General features: G+C 44.8%; 3 protein-coding genes across 9 annotated transcripts in view; 2 read left to right on the top strand and 1 right to left on the bottom strand.

Annotated features, from left to right (window-relative positions):
- Positions 1 to 461: 461 nt before the first annotated feature.
- On the top strand, positions 462 to 6,589 carry ARR3 (arrestin 3). The gene is made up of 12 exons (XM_027093655.1): positions 462 to 1,155; positions 1,277 to 1,336; positions 1,495 to 1,562; positions 2,200 to 2,335; positions 2,520 to 2,604; positions 2,858 to 2,930; positions 3,325 to 3,462; positions 4,968 to 5,051; positions 5,317 to 5,340; positions 5,512 to 5,564; positions 5,845 to 5,854; positions 6,422 to 6,589. The coding sequence occupies exons 1-12, from the start codon at positions 964 to 966 to the stop codon at positions 6,516 to 6,518; spliced, it is 1,020 nt and encodes a 339-aa protein (XP_026949456.1). The 5' UTR covers positions 462 to 963; the 3' UTR covers positions 6,519 to 6,589.
- A 4,384-nt stretch (positions 6,590 to 10,973) lies between these two features.
- On the bottom strand, positions 10,974 to 13,940 carry PDZD11 (PDZ domain containing 11). Of its 2 annotated transcripts, none has more exons than XM_027093653.1 (7): positions 13,799 to 13,912; positions 13,266 to 13,365; positions 12,763 to 12,846; positions 12,439 to 12,495; positions 12,043 to 12,141; positions 11,755 to 11,815; positions 10,974 to 11,604 (listed from the first exon to the last, which is right to left on the bottom strand). In XM_027093653.1, the coding sequence occupies exons 1-7, from the start codon at positions 13,828 to 13,830 to the stop codon at positions 11,570 to 11,572; spliced, it is 468 nt and encodes a 155-aa protein (XP_026949454.1). In that variant the 5' UTR covers positions 13,831 to 13,912; the 3' UTR covers positions 10,974 to 11,569. The 2 variants fall into 2 exon arrangements, with proteins under 2 accessions (XP_026949454.1, XP_026949455.1); XM_027093654.1 differs by having other exon boundaries at positions 11,057 to 11,604; positions 13,836 to 13,940.
- Positions 13,941 to 14,049: 109 nt separating this feature from the next.
- The window catches only part of KIF4A (kinesin family member 4A), a 127,397-nt gene continuing 121,026 nt past the window's right edge, over positions 14,050 to 20,420 (top strand). For 2 of the 6 annotated variants that reach the window (XR_003430095.1, XM_027093649.1), the window contains exons 1-4: positions 14,169 to 14,656; positions 14,768 to 14,882; positions 17,952 to 18,142; positions 19,525 to 19,617. Coding sequence is in view for 5 of the 6 variants with exons in the window: in XM_027093649.1 (XP_026949450.1) it covers positions 14,537 to 14,656; positions 14,768 to 14,882; positions 17,952 to 18,142; positions 19,525 to 19,617 (519 nt within the window). In the remaining variant the exon portion in view is untranslated. The other 4 variants (XM_027093647.1, XM_027093648.1, XM_027093651.1 and 1 more) reach the window with 4 other exon arrangements.

Raw genomic sequence — 20,420 nt, forward strand, 5'->3', positions numbered from 1 at the left:
ACACATAGTGCTGTCAGACTTTAAAGTTTTTGACAATATGATGGCTGTGAAGTGTTATCACATTGTGGGTTTTTAAAAATTATTTATTTATTTATTTGGCTGTGCTGGGTCTTAGTTGCGGCATGCAGGATCTTCGTTGTGGCAGGCGGGATTTTTTTTTAGTTGCAGCATGCAGGATCTTTTAGTTGCGGCATGTGAACTCTATTTTTTTTTTTTTTTCCGGTACGCGGGCCTCTCACTGTTGTGGCCTCTCCCGTTGTGGAGCACAGGCTCCGGACGTGCAGGCTCAGCGGCCATGGGTCACGGGCCCAGCCGCTCTGCGGTGTGTGGGATCTTCCCGGACCGGGGCACGAACCCGTGTCCCCTGTATCGGCAGGCGGACTCTCAACCACTGCGCCACCAGGGAAGCCCCACGTGAACTCTTAGTTGTGGCATGTGGGATCTAGTTCCCTGACCAGGAATCGAACCCAGGTCCCCTGCATTGGGAGCGCAGAGCCTTAACCACGGGACCACCAGGGAAGTCCTCTCACTGTGGTTTTAATTTGCACTTATCTGATTATCATTAGACTGGACATGTTTTCATACCTTATTGGCCATTCTGTTTTGCTCTTCTGTGCAGAGTCTATTCATAAACTTTGCACACTTTTATATTGGGCTGTTTTTATTTTTATTACTGATTTGTGGGAGTTCTTTATGTATTATGAACACTAAACTTTTGTTTGTTATATGTGTTGCAAGTATTTCCTCTCAGGCTTTTGCTTGTTTCATTATTTATAAAGACACTTAATGTAAAGAAGTTTTAAATTTTACTATAGTCAAATGTATTGATCCTTTTCTTTATGGCCATACTGTTTTGATCATATTACATTGTCTCTCCATGTCTTCCTCTGAGCTATTTAAGATCTCCTTTCCCCCTCAGGTCTGACAGGTCACTCTCTTCCTCCTTTGCCTGCAGTGTTTGTCATGTTGACGTGTGCCTTTCGCTATGGCCATGATGACTTGGATGTGATTGGTCTGACGTTCCGCAAAGATCTGTATGTACAGGTCCAGCAAGTGGTCCCAGCTGAGCATAGCAGCCCCCAGGGGCCCCTCACAGTCCTGCAGGAGCGACTGCTGCACAAGCTGGGGGACAATGCCTACCCTTTTACCCTGCAGGTACTGACCCCAAGTCCCGGGTAAGGCTTCCAGGGAAGATTAAGAAAGGAAGCTAAAGAAGGAGAACAGAGGAAAGGGGTCCCTGTTTCTTCTGTTTGCTGACCTCCTTCTGATCTTTTAGATGGTTGTCAACCTGCCCTGTTCGGTGACACTGCAGCCAGGTCCTGATGATACAGGGAAGGTGAGGTCTGGGTTCTGAAAAAGAGGGACAGGGGGATAAATGGACAAGACTAGAGAAAGGGACAGTTAAGGGACGGGATCAGACATTTCCTTATAAACCCATGAGGAAGGGAGGGGTAGTGTCAGAAATGAGTTCTTCTTGCTCCTGCCCCTTTGCAGGCTTGTGGTGTTGACTTTGAAGTGAAGAGTTTCTGTGCTGAAAACCTGGAGGAGAAAGTCTCCAAGAGGTATTTCTTTGGTCCTCTCCAAAATCCCTGCCTCCGGCCTGTGCCAGAAAACAGATCTTGCTCTCAGGACAGAAACAGCCCTACTTCTAACCTCTGTAGCGCTGTCACCACCAACTCAGATGCCCAGTTCTGATTTCCCTCTGACTTCTCTTCTTTGCTCTAGGGCAAGGGTCAGCAAACTTTCCTGTAAAAGGCCAAAAAAGAAATATTCAGGCTTTGTGAGCAATGTAGTTTCTGTTGTAACTACTCAGCTGTGCCACTGTAGCATGAGAACAGCCATAGGCAGTACGTAAATGAACGAGCGTGGCTTTATTTATGGACACTGAAATTTGAATTTTACATAATTTCCACATGTCATGAAATATTATTGTGGATTTCTTTTCAACCATTAAAAAATGTAATAACCATTCTTAGTTTGCAGGCCATACAGAAACAGGAAGCAGGCCAGATTTGGCCACTGAGCCATAGTTTGCTGACCTGTGGTCTAGATACCTACCTTGAGGGTCCAGAGGAGTTCTCTGACAGAGACCTCCCACCACCTCCCCTCCCCAAGCAAGGACTGGGCTATGGGGTTAGCATGAGAAAGGTCTGTGGGTCCTAAGGAGACATTCTGGCTGTCCCCTTGGCCTCTACTTAGAGACTCTGTGCGGTTGGTGATTCGGAAAATCCAGTTTGCACCCCTGGAGCCAGGCCCTGGCCCCTGGGCCCAGACTGTTCGCCGCTTCCTTCTGTCAGCTCAGCCCCTACAACTCCAGGCCTGGATGGACAGGGAGGTTTGTGACCCCCACTTAATGCCCCCTACCTTGCAACCCCTCTGACACCCTTTCTTCATTGATCTCCTACTTGGGAAGACAAGGGTGGAAGCCAGGGTGACAAAAGCACAGAGGAAACAAATTCTAGGTCTTGATCTGGGTGTTCTCCCTCCAGTCTTATAATGGGCCTCTCCTCCTGCTTCAGGTTCACTACCACGGCAAATCCATCACTGTCAACGTTTCCATCAACAACTGCACCAACAAGGTCATCAAAAAGATTAAGATTTCAGGTGAGCTTCTTTTCCTATCCCCCTGCACCTGGTCCCAAATCCAGAGGTCTTTTTCCAGAACTCTGCCCCACTTACCCAGTCTGCATTCATCTAGGCTTTCCCTCCATTGCAGGCTTATCAGAACACGTATCTCTGTTTGTCCATATGCACATCTTAGAATATCATGAGTAATGTGCCCATGTACAAGGGCAGCAAGTTGGGGTCTCGAGGGTGACTGACTAATTGTAGTCATGTGTTTTTCCCGGCTCTTCAGTTGACCAGATCACAGATGTCATCCTGTATTCACTAGACAAGTACACCAAGACTGTGTTCGTTCAGGAGTTCATGTGAGCTGGCGCTGGGGCCTGGGTCAGAGAGCCAAGGGATAGGGTGGTGGGACGAGGGCCGGGGTCTGGAGGCAGAGGAGGGGGTTGGGGAAAGAAGGAAGTGGAGAAGAGCCCAGGACTGAGGAACATCAAGGTCAGGGTTGATGTGGAAAGAGGGAGGGATTCTCAAGAGAGCTGGAGGGGGGATACCACAAGAGGATCATCAAGTCCTGAGAGAGGGCAGAGGCATAAGTATTTCCCACCAGAGTGAATTGTTCCCACTCTCCACAGTCAGACATGCCAGCTCTCTTGGATACTCCAGTAGTTTCATGGAATCGTGCAAAAAACTCTTGGGAATGAGAATCACTTAGTTGGCAAGCCTAGCTTAAGTTCATCTCTTCTTTTCCTTTGAAAGGGAGACTATAGCTGCTAACTCCACCTTCTCCAAGAGCTTTGCAGTAACCCCACTCCTGGCTGCCAACTGCCAGAAACAGGGCCTGGCACTGGATGGCAAATTCAAGCATGGTGATACCAATCTGGCCTCTAGCACGATGTAAGCTCAAATGTAACTCCCAACCTTCATTTTCTACCCCCAACCCATTCTGTGTGCTATATGTACAGTTATGAGGTTTCACCTTCAATGAAGCCTACCTGTTTTTAAAAATGTCCCTAGGTCAGTGTTCAGAGCTGCCTCCAGGCAAGAGGGCTGACAGTAAGCTAAATAATACCCATGGGACCAACGGCAGGCTTAGGTCATAGGCAACAAGAAAGGAAAAAGTGGAAAGGAAAAATTCCTTATGTTGTATAATATTTCACAGCTCATAAAGGTCTTACGTATGGTACTGTTATCTTCATAAGAATCCCATTAAAGTAGGCTGGATATGTATTCTTATTCTACTTTACACTTAACGACCCTGAGGCTCAGAGAGATGAAGGAACTTGTCCAAGCTTGCGTAGCTAATAAGTGGCAGAGATGGAAAAGATTCTATCACAGGTCATCTGGCTCTAACACTGCGATCTCTACAGCAGCTACTCTCTAGTGAAGATAGAAGTTCAATGCAAGACAGATGAGAAATGGAGAGAAAAGAGGACAAAAAGAAGAAAAATATGATAGGAATTGATATAATTCTACCAAATCATTCATTTGGTCCTATGCCTAACACTTGGAGGCCCTAGTGTAAGATGTATCTCCCACCAAAAGCCATCTGCCACCATCTAACAAGCATCAATTCCCACTGCCTTTCCCTATGCCTTATCAATCATGTTGCTATGGACTATTATTGCTTGAAAGAGCCTGAGAAATCATACAAACAGCATTATTTTACAGATAGAGGATCAGCATCCCAGGGCAATGAAGAGACTTTCCCAAGATCATATAGTTTTCTGTGCCTTATTTTTCAATCAGTGGGTTTTCATTGAACACCTGTTACATGCTTATTCCTATGCTAAGCAATGTGGGAGGATACAAAGACGTTTAAGACAGTCTCTGCCTTCAGCCAATTTACAGCCTAAACGGAGAACAAAGAGGAATTTAAATGCAATCTAACAGTTAAATGTTAGTACGTGTGGTTCAGACTACAAATCCAATAGAAGTTAATAGAAGCCAGCACAGCTGGAGAGGACTTCCTAAAGGAGACAGAAGGAGCTAGAGCTTGAAGAAGGTGTTGGATCTGGATAGCAACAGAGGAAGAAAAGAGTGTTCCGGGTTGGGAACATAGCCTGTGCAAAGGCTAGAAGGTAGGAATCTGCATGGCACGTTCTGATGATGGAGAGAGCATGGGTCCACTTAGGTTGTATCCCAGGTGTTAGGGAGTTAGGGCAGGAAGGTTAGATTGTTAAGGGTCATGAAAGCCAAGCAGTGTAGTAGTCATATTCAGAGAGGTAGGCTCCTGAGCAGAGGGTGACCTGGTAAAACTGGATCTGAGGAACAGAAGTGTGGTCCCAATGAGTAGGAGATCAGAGCCTGGGAGCCCTGTCAGATGACAAAAGGTGCACTGAATGAATTAACCCCCAGCCCCTCCCCTCCAAACACACAACAATGAATACTACCACCTCCAGTCTTCGACCAGGAATGGACAAGGAACTGCTGGGGATCCTGGTGTCCTACAAAGTCAGAGTCAACCTGATGGTGTCCTGTGGAGGGTGAGTAAGAGTGCAGGGTCTGTCTGGGCAGGGGCTGGGGAGCCACTTCTGTTTTCCTCCCAGTTGGACTGACCCACTCAAGCTATTCCCCACCCCTTCTCCTGGACCAGTTTCCCAAACCTGTGAGCTCCACGAACAAGCCACCTTCCCTTCCAGAAACCCATTCTGTGGTTGAGTTGGCCTTACAATCCTTCATTCCCCTGCAAAATTAGGTTGCTACTAACCATTTCCAGCTGCTAATTTTAGGGTGTCATTCTACCCTCAGCATCCTAGGTGACCTGACAGCCAGGTAAGACACTGTGGGGAGGGGGAACTGGGGCAAGAAGGGGAGGATGCGATCAGGAGACCAAAAGAATGACACAGGAGAATCTAAGGGCATCCCAGGACTGAAAAATTGAGGGAGAGGTTCAGGGAGTGGCCTTGGAGGGAAATCTGTAACTCTACCTTGGGATCCTTGCAGTGATGTTGGCGTGGAGTTGCCCTTGATCCTGATGCATCCAAAGCCATCGAACGGTGAGTGACCAGGTGGGACTCACAGGAACAGTGGTCCCAGGGGTTGGGGACCAAGCAGTTCTGATCTCATGAATCGAGGACTGGCAGTTTGGGTAGAGATTGAATAGCAATAGGTAGGTTGGGTGTCTAGGTTTTCAGGGGAAGTTGTGTGTGTGTGTGTGTGTATTGTGTATATGGGAGGGAGAGGGTTAAAAAGGGAGAGGAATGAGTAACAGGACATTTCTTCAGGGAACTTATCAGCTTCAATCCATATTTCCTTCCCTCTCCATGCTTGCTACAGAGGCTGCTAGGTAAGAAAATGTGAGGCCTGGAAACCTCGCCCCCCTTTCCCCACTGCCACTCTCCATTTTATGACGATGGAAATGGAAAAAAGCTTCCCTGGAGTGTTGCTTTCAATAGGTGTGCAGTGGAAACATATGGTTTAGCTTCGTGTCATAGTTCAGTGCTTTTCATACGCCCCCCTCTTTCCCTTTTTGCGTCCCCCGCCCTCCACCTCCTGCTCTTCTCCCAATCGTCCTTCCCCCTCATCCCTTCCAGTTTTCTTTTTCCTTCCCCCAGCGCCTCCTCACCCTAACTTCTCCCGTCTTTCATTCTCCCATCCCTTCCCTCCTTCCCACCCTCCATTCTTATTTTCCCTCTGGCCCTCATGGGGGCTTTTGTGTTGGCAGACTGGGGAGGACACAAAGGAAACAAGCCAGTGTGATCCAAGTGGGGCGGGGGCAGCTGAGAGGCGGTGAGGATCGGAGTTGGGAAACAGGGAAGGGATCACTTCTCTGGGATCAGGAAACGGGAGTGGATGTGGAAGACGCTCAGACAGCTGTTCCTAACCCTCCATTTCCCTCTGCTGCTTCTGCAAGCTCTGAGGACATAGTCATCGAGGAGTTCGCTCAGCAGCAGCCCGGCAGAGAGGAGAGCCAGGAGGCTTTGGCGGCTGAGGGGGATGAGGGCACCTGAGTGCCTGGCTCGGGTGCCTCTGTGTGGAAGCCCCACTGTAACACTCTAATAAATCAGCTTGTCCAGATGTGCCCGCTGATCGCTTTGGTATCTCCTCTTCCCGCAGGAGGGTAATGGAACTACCTAGAATAAGCCACCTCCCCACCCGCCACCCCACATCAGTGATTAGATCTCCTGCAGCACGTGCTTTTCCTCTAAACAACCCTGACTTCCCTCTGGCAAGGCCACCTACCCCTGAGTCCTTCAACTTTCCTTCTGAGCCCTGGTCACCTCTGCCCCCACACCCAACTATCCCACTCCCACCTCGGAGCTGCGGGCAGCGCCTGAGGGGACACAGCCCTGAGACCAGCCCTGAGGGCGACGCTGATGGTTGGACAGAGTGCCATGTGGCCCCAGGAAGCAAGTACCACCCACCTGCCAAGCATACAGCACACCACAAGGCCCACAGCCGAGGCACCCAAGCACCAGTCTCTGCGCAAATCCAAACACTGCAATCCTTGGGGGTCAGAGCAGCGGGGGTCTGGGTTGGGCTTTGGGAACAGGAAGGTGTGATGGTATGGAATGGAACAGGGGGTTCTCTGGGGAATCAACTTCCTCCTCACCTAGGGTGACACTTGACCTACTTATCATCACCCACTTTATGTACAACAGCTTCGAAGGCGCCTGCTGGGTGAGCCCACCGCCAAGGCATCACACAGTACATTTTGCCCCCTTCTTTGGTCAACTTACCCAGGGATTCTTCTCCTCAAAGTTATCTATTGTAAGCGTTGAAAAGCTGAGCCAGGACACTTTTCAAGCGCTATTCTCCACTTCTGGGTCTAACACTGCCTGGTATTTGCGGGTAGAGGAGGGGTTTGCAGGAGACCTTTGGAATTGACTTTCTAAGATCATGTACTTAGAGGACTGAATAGTGAGTGTTCACTCTCATGCCACTAATCCGGTACCTCAATCACTTAGGCCTATTCATCACAGTAGGGTAGCACCACCCCACATTACCTGTGGATAAAGGAGAAATAAAATGTGAAACCTCCCCAAACTACCAAATCCTGTGCTGTTTCTTATTCTGTCTGCCCTCATCTAATCTCCAGCTGTAACAAAGTCCAAGTAGCCTTGAATCCTTAAATCTGCTGCTCTGTAGGGTCTTCCTTAATCAAAATAGTGTATTGAGATCGGACCTGTCCTAGGATGGTAGGCACTTGGTTTGTGGCCATAGCAGCCACTTTTCAGGAACCCAATTCCCTTGACTCTTTTTATGCCTTTATTAAGTTCTAGCCTTTAAAAAGCTAGTTTCTTTTCTATCTTTCTCCACCTTCTTTCTAAACATTTGTTTTATGCAGGTTCAGCTGCAGCTATGGAATGCAGCTGGCCAGGAGAACTTTTGCAGCCTAATTCTAGCAACATTCATGATTCAACTATTGCTGTGGTTGTCTATGACATCACAAGTGGGAGTTATGCCATGTTTTACTTGAAAAGGGGATTGAGGGAAGCAATAGAGAGGTTGGTAAGACTAGCAGAGAGGATTAAAAAATACAAGCATTAGAGCATAAGAAAAAAAAAAAAGACTAGGAGAAAGACAGGTATGTTATTTTCTCCAAATCTCTACTAAATGTTTCAACTCTCTGCAACACATTGTCCTGTAGACATCAACTTTTTCAAGGAAACAGATAAGTGGGTAGAAGATGTACGGGCAGAGTATGTCATCATCATGTTGGTGGGTAACAAGATTGATCTGAACAACAAAAGGAAAGGTATAACTGCAACTGCTTCTGGCATACCTAGAGCTCAATCCCAATGGGGAGGGTCTACTGTGCTCTATTTACTTGGGAGGAGTTACCTGTGTCAGGGATCAGAAAGGTCATGGGTTCAGGGCTTCGAGGGCTCCTGGTCCGAGGGATGCATCTTTACGCCTCAGAAGGATCTATCCCTATCCACTAACTCTGGGTCAGAAGGGGGTCTTACCACTATCTGGTCCCTTGTATCATTTCTCATTTGTCCAGACAAGTCTCTACCGAGGAGGCAGAAGAAAAATCCAGAGACCTCAATGTGATGTTTATTGAGAACAGTGCCAAATTCACCACTGCTTATTCTTTTGGATAACCTTGGCTTGTCCTATCGTGGGGGTGGGGGTAAGGTTCATCTCCCCATCATGCAGTGCAAAGGCCTGGAATCATATCTCTAAACCTGACCTTTTCTCTTTCTTTTGCACACACACACACACAGGGCTATTCCATAGCATGGCTTCTGCCCTCACTTCCAGAGGTAATTCCTCTCCACTGAAGGAAGACGAGAGTATCCTTTCTCCTAGCTTTGCTGGGGTAGGGAGGGTACAAGCAGAGAAGGCAAACTTCCTTTGCTGAGTTGATGGCCAGGCCAATTTTTCTGCCTGACTGATACTGAAGGGAAAATGGGACTAACTTCAGCCCAAAGCAGCTCCCTGGTTTGCCTTTAGGTGAAAGGGATCATAAGATAAAAATTCCTTTTCTGTATGTCCTAGAAGATGCCCCTGGGAGTTGAGATTTGACCCTAGCCACTTTATTACCTTCCTTCCTTACCACACACTTCAGTGCTGAAATCCAACTGGAACCCTCCAATGAGTCAGGCATCAAAAACCATTGTTCCTGTTGATAGTTTAGGTTATCTCTCTGCCTAACATGATCAACTTACTGCATTTGGGCTTCCCAGTACCAGTCCTTCTCCCCCAACCTCATGTTTATGGTTTAAATACTTGGCCACTTACTAAGCTCTTGTTCAATTCCTAGGCTTAGGAGTAAAACGGAACCCCTGAAAATGCTATCACTTTCTCTTGACCACTTCTCACAGTTACAGGGTGGAAAGTTCTGACAGAGTCCAGGAATTCCACCTGGCCGTCTCTGACTGCTAAAACACATCTATAGGGGATGCAGTTCTACAGCAGCTGGGATACCTCAAAGATTGATACAGTTCCTTCTCCACTGTTTTCTTATCTCACCCTCAATAAATGACTGGTCCTTTCACCTCAGCCTCTTATTGTTTGCACCTTGTCCATGCTCTGCCTACACCTCCACAATGCAGTTGCATCATGCTGGTGCCCCAACACAGAACCATTCTAAATACCTCAAAAAACCAATTTAGGGCAGGATTTTTGCCTCTTAGGCCCATGGCACCTGGCTGGGACTTTTTACCCTGTTTACCACACTTCTTCGATGAGTTGTTTTAAAACCTTTTAACCACAGACAGTTGGGAGAGTCTTGGACCTCAACATTCAGTAGACTCAGCCAATATGCCTTTGTGCAAGTATCTCAGCCTCTAGCTTCTTACTCAGATGGCCACTGGGGGGCAGCAGAGCAAACAGGAGCATAAATTCTATATGGGGGGATTTCCCAGGAAACACAGAGACAGCTAGATGGATTGTACCTCCAGCTCTGCTCACTAGGATGTTGCCACCTGACAATAGCAGCGAGCCTCTAGAAGAGGTACCATAGTAGAGCTGGGGTGGGATTTATAGGAAGAACCAGAACTTCCTCAAAGAGATATGTTACTACTATTTAGAACTGTTTCCCATATTTGAAGACTTATTCCCCTTATTTTAAAATCCATTAAAAACAAAAAAGAAGCATGGAAACCCTGGGTGATTACTGCTTCGCAGAGTTAGTAAATTGGTTGGTTTGTGCAAAATTTGGAGAGAAGAGAGTAGAGTGGCAAAGTGGGTTAACTGTGGCAACATGAGTAGAAGTGGCACTGAAAGTGCAGAGGGGCAGCCTCCTAATTGTATTGTGATTTTTTAAATCGAGGTATAGTTGATGTACATAATTGTATTGTGACTTTGAATAAAAAGATCTTTAAGTACAAAATAATAAAAAAAGAAAAATAAAAATTCAGACATCCAGGCTCCACCTCAGATCATTAGAATCACTCAATGGGGGCAAGGGCCTCAAAGTATATATTGAAGCTTCCCAGGATTCTTTCAAGGCAAATTCGGGACTTTCATTATGGGGTACAACTTTGCCCCATACCTCATTAGACAACTTTCTATTCTGAACGGGTATTGTGAACATGCCAATGGAAATGGCATAAGGTGTGGCCTGGAATCTCTAACAATGGATTGCTAAGAACATAGCAGAAGGTTATTTGGGGGCTGGGGTGAAGACAAGGGGGAAATCAGCAGTCAGTACTACTCAACGAACCAGGTGAAAATTGGGAAGCAATTTCTTACTGCTGTCCCTGAAAAGAAATGCATCCAAGCCTCTCCCATAGTTTATGTTCCCGATGAAAGAATCTGGGAAAAGAGAAGACAGAACTATATTAATACTGCCCCCTGCAGAGAAATGGCCACAGCTCATGGGGGAAGGGGCACTGTTTCCTCCAGTACCCCCTCACCCTATACCATTCCTCAGTTATACTGTAGATAAGCTTCCTGGGTCTCCCTAATGTTCTGAGAGAGATAATTGTGAAGTACATATAGTGTTGCTCTGCTGCTTCTAGTGGCTCTTCTCTTTGGAAGAGCTTCTATTTTTATCTCGAAGGCATTTAACACCCAATCAGTATCATCCAAATCAGTATCAAGCAACATTTCCTCAGCATTGTGTTTTACTTTTTTGGAGAGAGAAGATAGAAGGAGGGAGTGGGGGAAAATGGGGTTCCACTGGAGTCTCCAAAGTGTATGACTGGTAGCATAAGGATGGGATGAGATGGCTAGGCAGATTAGGTGGGAGGCCCCCAAGATTTGTAGACGTTAATGAAAATGACATGACATATGTGGAATTGCCTCGCACATGGTATTCAATAAATGTCAGTTGCCTTCTCTAGCAGGGTTCTCCACAGGCTAAGCGATACCTAGACATCATCATCCTTCTAGGTGAAGCCCACCTAGAAAACTAGGGAACTCAAAGTGCAGTACAGGTGGGATAATGCAGTTGGCCAGCTGGCTCAGGACAGGGCCTCGCTGTCTCCCCATCCTCCCTACTCCACTCTGCCAGGGTGGGGCTGAGGGTAGAGTTTCCCAAGTGGCTTCCCTGAGGCCTAGCTAGCTCGTCCTAGAAGATTCCATGTGGAGGGCTGTGGGTTGCAACTCTCTAGTGCACAGTCCTCTCTTTCTGGCGGTGATAATCTGGGGGAAAGAAGGAGGAAAAGAGCAGGTTATTTTCCAGCCTGAGCTCCCAACTCCCCATCTCCAACTTGTGGGGCCTCCAGTAATTGGTATTTAAAGAGTTCCTACCGAAGGCCCCGCCAGGTAAGCAAAAAAGAGAGCGGCACTTACTATAGGGAAAGAAGCGGACACGCATGCTGATTTCTCGAGCTGTCTTCAGGATCTCAACAGCCTGGAAGGAACACAGCAGCTTGTACAAATGAAGAGATACAACCCAGGACAGAATCATAACAGAAGGAATGTAGTTTGCCATTCCAACCTTCTAGGTCACTAAGAGCTGCTTCCCTCTTACCAAGGAGAAATTCTTTCTTATCAAGTTACACATCAGGCTAATCTTATCCACTGTGTCCTACCTGGGATGGCTTCTTGCCTCACCACAGCCCAGGGTGCTGTGCTCACCTTGCTGTGCTCAATATCTTGGAAATCCACATCATTCACAGCTAGGACTTGGTCCCCTTCCTGAAGTCCTGCTCGATGTGCATCAGAGTCCGGAATCACCTGTTGGTAAGAAGAGAATATACATGATCAAGGTGGGATAATTTCAAAGAATGTAAGTGAATTAAGTGCTATTCAAATGTAAGGTACTATCGGTTGTGTGTGTGTGTGTGAGACAATGCAGGGAAACAGTGGCTTGCCAGGTGGGAAGTTTTAAGTGGGCAAGGGTAACCCCACTATGCCCCTTCTATGAGTCTACTAAATCATCCCTCTCCCCAAGCCTTGGGACATCAGGGTTCTGCAACCTGATAACTTAACAAAGGGAAGTAGCTATCCATATTGCCTACCAGGCACACGCACCTTGGAGATGAAGATGCCTAGCTGGGAGGCCTTTCCTCCTCGGATGTTAAATCCCAACTGTAAGACAAGAGCACAGAATGGGGGCTCAATACAGACCACAAACACAAGAACATCTAGTGGCATCACTGTATGATAGCTTGCCTTGTGTCCCTTAGAGAGAAGTCAGAAGTTGTGGAAGTGGCATCTCAGCTTTTCTGCCCATAAGAGTAAGTTTCTTTACCTCCTTACCTGCTTCCCAATCCGTCCCCCCAACCGTGGCCAACTTCAGGGCCTGGTATGGACAAATCTCGCCTGGAATAAGAGGCAACTGTTCCATAAGCTCACCTGAGCTCCAGGGGGCTTCTTCAGTGTGATGATACGGGGCAGAAACTGGGTCAACTCATTGTTGTAGTCTGGGTGGTATACCCTCTGCAAGACACAGCAACCCCAGAAATATTACTACCAGTCTTACTACCTTCATCTAGGACACAACTGCATCACCCTGAAGCCAGGAGAAGGTGAAGTCATGGACTTAGTTTAAGTAGAACAGATAACACTGTCCGAATAGGTAGACGGATAGCAGTGGGGAAATGCTAGCCACCCAGTAGCTCCCCACTTCTTTACCTCGACAAAATGGAAATCAGGGCTCTGAATTTCCAGAATTCTCTGGTGTAAGTGGACTCTGGCAGGAGGATTCCATAAGAAGTTCCCAATGGGCCCAGTTGCTCAGAATCTAACTTCTGGCTAAGATTCACTCTCCATTGAGCTTTCTAACCCTGCCATCCTACCTTTCATATATCATCCCTTGCCTATGGGGAAAAAAAATCCCTTGTACAGATGGTTCCCACCTCATGAGGAGGAATCCATGCTGGGGGATTCTCATAGGCAGGCAGGAAAACCACCGGGTAGTCATCATAAGGAATCCGGCTGTCCATCTCCAGCAAGGCCCTGAAATGGAAGGGTGAATCAAAGCTGACGAAAATGGTTCAAAAGGGATAGCAGCCCAGCGAGTTTCAGAAAACAACCCCAACCCATTCCAAGGCTGTCAGTCTCTAGGCCCGACCCACTTCTAGGAAGGTGATAAACATTTTGGGAGAGAAGGAAGAAAACTATCAACTTGGCTGAATATCTGGACTCCAAGCAACCTGTTAGGTACACTATAGAAACGATCTCTTTTCTCACAACAATCCTGCAAAATAGATGTACCGTCTTCATTCTAGAGAAGAGGAAATCAGGAACGCGTCTAAAAAGATCTGACTTCTTTGGAAATTCAAGGGAGTGCTGACTCCAACTACCCACAGGGACTCGGGGCATGGTACCACCCCACATTCCCTAATTGGATCAGTAATGGTGGGGGTCCCCAGATCGGCCCTTCCTTTACCACCAGACACCTTCCAGATACCCGTCCCGCATCGTGCCTGAGTCCTGCGCCCACGGCGCTGTAAAAATCTTCGTACAACCTCTCCCGCTGGCAGGCCTAAGGCGCCCCGTACTCCTCTCACCATCAATTCAGCCTGGGACCCGGAAGCGGATGCTCATCTGAGGAAAAGGGGCGGGGTCAGGGTGCGGCGCGCAGGCCCTCCTTCTCCCCAACGCGTCTTCCTGCGCGCGCCGCGTGCGTGCTCCACGCACAGTCTGTCTGCGCTCCAATTGGCTGGCGCCTCCGAGAGAGGTTTGAAACTTGGCGGTTAAAGCTGCGGTTGGGACAGGACGGCGGGAGACTGGGGAAGGGACGTGTAGTTTGGTGAGTTAAGGGGGCACACCTTAGCTCAGGATCTGCCTTTCCTGGTACCCTGGGGCTTTGGTTCTTTGTTGTCGTCTCCGCTGGGCTTCTCCTTTTCATTTCAGACGCCACTTCGCTCTCTTTAGAGGGTCGGCTGACTGGCAGCCCTGTCGTGGCAAAGTCTGAGGGACAGTGACTTTCCCGAGGCAGCGATCCCGCTGGGAGCGGGAGGCTGCCACCGTAAGCTACCGCTGACTTCCCTAACCCACTACACCCTCCGAGAAAGGCCGGAACTGAGGAAGAACGCCTTCCCACCCCTGCCAACCTACCAAACTTAATCAGCGATCATCTCCCCCCCCCCCCCCCGCTCCGCAGAGACGGTGCCGAGGTAGGATCATGAAGGAAGAGGTGAAGGGCATTCCTGTAAGAGTGGCACTGCGATGTCGCCCTCTGGTCCCCAAAGAGATTAATGAGGGCTGCCAGATGTGCCTTTCCTTCGTACCCGAGGAACCTCAGGTGCGTAGCGAGTCCTGGGCCTGCCTCTGAAGAGCTGGGGCCAAATGGCAGTGAGGGGCGTGGTCTGGCCTTTCATTTTTTTTCTTACTCCTTGTCCCTTGCCTTCTCTAGGTGGTGGTTGGTACTGACAAATCCTTTACCTACGATTTTGTGTTTGACCCTTCTACTGAACAGGAGGAAGTATTCAATACAGCAGTAGCACCACTCATAAAAGGCGTATTTAAAGGTGAGGCTGTTTGATTCTTCAAACGGTTCTTGAGCATACACTGTGTTAGGCACTGTGATTGCGTGCTGCCAATACAGGAATGGATGAAGCATGAGTCCTGCCTTCAAAAAGCCCACAGCCTAAGAACTAACCCAATATCACTTGTACCCTTGAAACTAGTTTTATACTATATTTGCTTTCTATGGTTTTGCTCATCTTTGACTTGTATATGTTTCTGTTTGTTCGTTCTGGAACCTCATTAGATTCTAAGCTGTTTGATGGGTGCTGATGAGGATCTACTTGAGGCCCAGGCACTGCAAAGCCTGTTGAGGGATTCAGAGATAAACAACTTAGCTTCTGGGCCCTGGAAGAGTTCAAAGTTCAGGGGTAGGAGTGGAAATAGATGACTACATACATACTTTTTAAAAAATCTTTTTATATTTTATTGACATTTATCACTTGTGTTTTTTCTTTTGTGAATTTTAAATTTATTTATTTATTTATTTGGCTGCGTCAGGTCTTAGTTGCAGCACACGGGATTTTCATTGCTGCGTGCAGGATCTTCGTTGCAGCATGCGAACTCTTAGCTGCAGCATGTGGGATCTAGTTCCCTGACCAGGGATCGAACCAGGGCCCCCTGCATTGGGAGCGTGGAGTCTTAGCCAGTGGACCACGAAGGAAGTCCTCATACTTTTAAATACATTAGAAATATTAAACTTTTTGCTCCTATCTTTAAGAAAAAGTATTTTAAAAGTTAAAACCTTTGAGATTTCCTAAAGCCCCCGAATACCCTGGCCAGTTAATAATCTTGATTACAGAAGCTAAGGCTTTAGTGTTATTGAAGACTATGGCAAAGTTCTGAAGAAGGGAGCAGTGCCTGAGAGGTGTCTAGTTGTTATTCTAGTACAGTGGTTATTCAGGATTCAAAGCAGAGGGCTATTTAAAAGAAGTAGAACCATGGCATACTAGTCCCTTAAAGTTGAAAGGGATATTTGTACATCATCTAGTCTAACTTTCCATCCAAAGAAAAATACTTTCTAGCAATATCTCTAAGTGAACTTCCAGCATCTGGTTAAAATTTTTTTCTTTGACAGGGATATCACTGGCTCATAGGGTAGTCCTGTTGATTGGTTTTGGACAACTCTAATTGTTTTAGATTATATTGAGATGAAATTTGCTTCCCCATAATTTCTGCCCAATGATGTTAGTTCATCCCTCTAGACAAACAGAAGCCTTCTTCCGAGCAACAGCTATTCACATTTTTTTTTCACTTCTTAAAATGATGTCATGGCTCAGGACACATTGAATACTTTGTTTCAAATTTTTAAATTATTAAAGCAGTAATCTCAAACTTACAGAAATGTTGCGAGAACAGCATAAAGACCTTTTTTTTCCTGAACCATTTGACTTGAGTTGTTGACCTGATGGCCCCCGAATACTTCAGTGTATATTTGCTACAAACAAGAACTTCTGTCCCACTGTCCTATGTAACTACAATACGACCATCAAAATCATGAAATTAGCATTGCTACCTCACTACCATCTGGTCCTCAGACCTCATTCAAGTTTCACCAGTTGTTCCAATAATGTCCTTTGTTGCAAAAGGATCTAGTTCAAAATCGTATGTTACGTTTAGTTGTACTACTTCTATAGTCTCCTTTATTATAAAACTCCTTCAGTCTTCTTTTGACTTTCATGATCATGACACTTTTGAAGATCACAGGCCAGTTATTTTGTAAACTGTTTTTCAATTTTGTTTTGTCTGAAGTTTATGATTAGATTCAGGTTGTATCAATATATCTTTAGCAGGAATATCACAGAAGTGATGCTGTATTCTTCTCATTGAATTCTGTCAGGCAGCACACAATTTTGATTTGTTCCATTACTATTGATGTTCATTTTGATCATTTGATTAAGGTGATGTCTGCCAGACTTTTCCACTCTAAAGTTAATCTTTTTCCTATTTACATATTTGGAGGACCATTATTTGATTCTAAGTCTCTTCTAATTAACCATCCCTCCTTTCCTTTAGCCATTCCTAAAAAAAAATATGGTATCCAGACCCTTCATTATCTTGTTATCTTCCTCAGAATGTACCTTTCACAGCTTAGTAAGAACACTATAGTTCTACTTTAGTATTCTTAACTTGGGAAACTATGAGAATTATAGTCTTTAGAGGCAGTATAAAGTAGAAAGTGATTCCAATATCTATGTGTTTTGTTAACATTGCTCTCATTTGCAGAGATAAAGCCAGTATTTTTCAGTCAGGTCAACAGCACCCTGAGTTTTTGTAAAAAGTACTGAAACTTGGTTTCCCCACTTATTACTATATATACATATCTGTGGTATTACAGAAGATTATGGAATATTATTCTCTTGTCCCAGAGTCATGCCAGGTGATATTAGCAATCTATTACAGTGAAAATCTCAATTTAACATCTTAAGATCTTCCAGAACATCAAGGTCTTCATTTAGGTGAATAAGTTCTTTCAAAAAGAAAAAAAAGCAAAGGACATATATCACATTGAATCATACTTAAATGATGACATTTCTATGAGGAGCCTGATAATACGGTCCAAATGCAGTCTGAGAATTCATATAGGGAGGGATGCTTTCTTTGACTGTAAAAAGCAACTTTGTTGCCTTTTCAAATGAAGACTCTGTTAATCGAAGAAATACAGGTTGGAATCCCTTCTATTTGCAGCTTCTAAAACTTTCATTTAATTGCCCTAATTTAGAATTGTTCCAAGTAGAGAGAAAGTAGAATTATAAAACTCTGAATGGCTTTTAGACAGTGACTTGGCCACCTTCATTATCTCAGTCATATCTTTAAGTGTTTTACTTCCTAGCTTTTAAGGGCTATCAAGAGAGGCACACATTCAGGTTTGATATTTTTCTTCTTTGCTTATTTGGAGTAGTGCAAAGTCATGGCACTCATATAACTTTTCTTTGTGTCTGACATTCCTAAGAGACCCTTGTGTTTAGAGAGCAGTCTCAATTTTGTTACAAGTAATTGCTGAAGGAAGTAGAGTGTACTGATTGGTTGAAAATATTTGAGCATCACCGCACATGTGACTTCTATTTTGTCAGGATACAATGCAACCGTCCTGGCCTATGGGCAAACTGGCTCTGGAAAAACCTATTCGATGGGAGGTGCATATACTGCAGAGCAAGAAAATGAACCAACAGTTGGGGTCATTCCTAGAGTAATACAGCTGCTCTTCCAAGAAATTGATAAAAAGAGTGACTTCGAATTTACTCTGAAAGTATCATACTTGGAGGTAAATGATTTATCTTTAATTATTCTGAATTCAAATTTATCTTTGGGTAGAAAAATAAATACAAATCAGGTTTTTCCTGGCATGACTCAAATGAATAAATTGCATTTTAATAAATTGATAGAGAAAACTCACTGGCTCAGTTGGATCTGGCTCCCACCCAGTTCTTTCCCTGTTGTCAGAATAGTCTGTTTAATCCGATTGTTAGAGGAGTTGGCATTCCCATATAAAAAGATAATAGGAATCCTTTAATTCCAGTTTGGCCTCTATTATTGATTCCCTGTAGAGTCTGTAGAAAAATATTTGATATCCCTTTAGTGTTTCGAGGCTTGAGTGATAATGTTGCTACTCCATGAAGAATGTTATAAAAATTGGGTGAAGTATTGAGCTGTGTAAGTGATGACAGAGTGTTTATTCAACAGATATTTATTGAGTACCTACATGTTACAGGCCCTGTTCTAGGTATTTGGGATATATCAGTGAACAAAACAGATAGAAGTCCCTGCCTTTGTGGGTATTTTCATTCAATTATATATCAGTATACAAGTAGACTGACCAGTTATATCTAACCTCATGACACCAGAAACACATAGTTAGGGAACTTATGGCTTCTGGGAAACTAGCTGGTTGATTCCATAGCAGTGATAAGATGTCTTATCTTTAAGGAGCAATAATTAAATGTATATAATTTAAACATGCAATTATAAATAGTATGTGAATACTTCATCCTGAAGTTGAATCTCAATATGTTAGTTGGTATAGGAGGTATAGAGGTGGAAGATGGGGAGTTAAACATCATTAAGATTAACCTTCTTGAAACTCTTGATTAACCCAGTTGTGGCCAAGGTGACCAAATGTAAAAATAACTTAGGAACCTGCTATATTAAATAGTAGCAACAGCAATAATAGCAAACAAATGTGGTGCTTACTATGTGCAAACACTGTTTTAGTACTTAAAGTTCTGGTTGTTGTTGAAATATTGGTTGCTACCTCTCCCTTTTGCTTCCCACTTCCACCCTCCACTAAGGACCCATTGCTTACATTTTAACAAAATTGGTGAAGGTGATGTTGTCATGACACCATCAAAGAACTGAATTTGGGCACCCATGTAGCTTTCATCGTGTCTGCTATTCCTGAGAAACACTCTCTCAAGAGAGCAGTCTCAATTTTGTTACAAGTAATATGTGAATTTATTCCTATGAGTATCAAATGGTTACATGTAGTGTTAAAATCCTTTTCTTAATTATAAAAATAGTATGTTTGTTGCAAAAAATTTTTTAATACAGAAAGTCATAAAGAATTTTAAAAATTACCTGTGGTCCCACCACTCCTCAATTACCACTGTTAACATCTTGTTTTTACCACTTTGTTTTCAACAATACCAGATTTACAATGAAGAAATCTTGGATCTTCTGTGCCCATCTCGTGAGAAAGCCCCTCAAATAAATATACGGGAGGATCCTAAGGAAGGCATAAAGGTGTGTTTTTCTCTCATTTGATGTTATTTTAAAATGTTGGCCACTACTAAAGTTCACATTCCTTTTATTTGCCACTGTGGTTTTAAATCACTACTAACATCTCAGTCCTTCAGATTTTGTGTGGTCCTAATTCCCTTTGTTAACCTAGAATTCCTAGATGGGAACTTTTGTGGGGAAAGAAGTTTTATCACCTTCCTATTACCTCTTGAAGGAATGCTAATATCAATTAAATATTTATTGGCTATTTACAGAGTTCTGAGGCCGGGCTGTCCAGTATGGTAGCCACTAGCCACAAATGGCTATTTAAACTTAAATGAACTAAAATTGAATATAATTTGAAATTCAGTCCCTCAGTTACCAGCCACATATCAAGTGCTCAATAGCTACGTGACTAATGGCTACTGTATTGGATAGCATAGATATAAAACATGGTCATAGTAAATTCTGTTAGACAACAATGTAATAGACATTGTGCTAGATCTCTGGAATGATATTTAGAAAGTAAGACGATACAAAAATTTTAAATTTATAAGTACCATAGGAAGAAGAGATCGCTTATTTGAGAGGCTTCCATCACATGGTATAGATGTAGGCTGAGGAGCTGTAGCTGAACAAAGTTTGAGGCAAGGTTGGGAGTATTGTATATGGGAGTGGACCAAATCCAGGAGCCAGTGTTGAAAACAGGCAGAGCTTGGTTCTAGCAGCAGCTTGAGTATTCAGGAGTGGGAGAATTTGAGGTGGGAAGTAGATGAGAATAGGGTAGTACAGACTTAGGAAAACTCGGTAAAATAATACTTTATCCA

The sequence above is a fragment of the Aethalodelphis obliquidens genome, unplaced genomic scaffold (assembly GCF_003676395.1).
Source record: "Aethalodelphis obliquidens isolate GAN/ISIS:26980383/991018 unplaced genomic scaffold, ASM367639v1 scaffold85, whole genome shotgun sequence".
Classification (NCBI taxonomy): Eukaryota; Metazoa; Chordata; class Mammalia; order Artiodactyla; family Delphinidae; genus Aethalodelphis; species Aethalodelphis obliquidens.

Coding starts and splice junctions, on each gene's coding strand:
- ARR3 (XM_027093655.1), top strand. CDS start 964: ATGTTGACGTGTGCCTTTCGCTATGGCCATGATGACTTGGATGTGATT. Junction 1,337..1,494: donor GTCCTGATGATACAGGGAAG/GTGAGGTCTGGG, acceptor GCCCCTTTGCAG/GCTTGTGGTGTTGACTTTGA. Junction 1,563..2,199: donor GAGGAGAAAGTCTCCAAGAG/GTATTTCTTTGG, acceptor GCCTCTACTTAG/AGACTCTGTGCGGTTGGTGA.
- PDZD11 (XM_027093653.1), bottom strand. CDS start 13,830: ATGCGGGACGGGTATCTGGAAGGTGTCTGGTG. Junction 13,366..13,798: donor TATCTGGAAGGTGTCTGGTG/GTAAAGGAAGGG, acceptor CTTCCATTTCAG/GGCCTTGCTGGAGATGGACA. Junction 12,847..13,265: donor CATGGATTCCTCCTCATGAG/GTGGGAACCATC, acceptor TGTGTCTTGCAG/AGGGTATACCACCCAGACTA.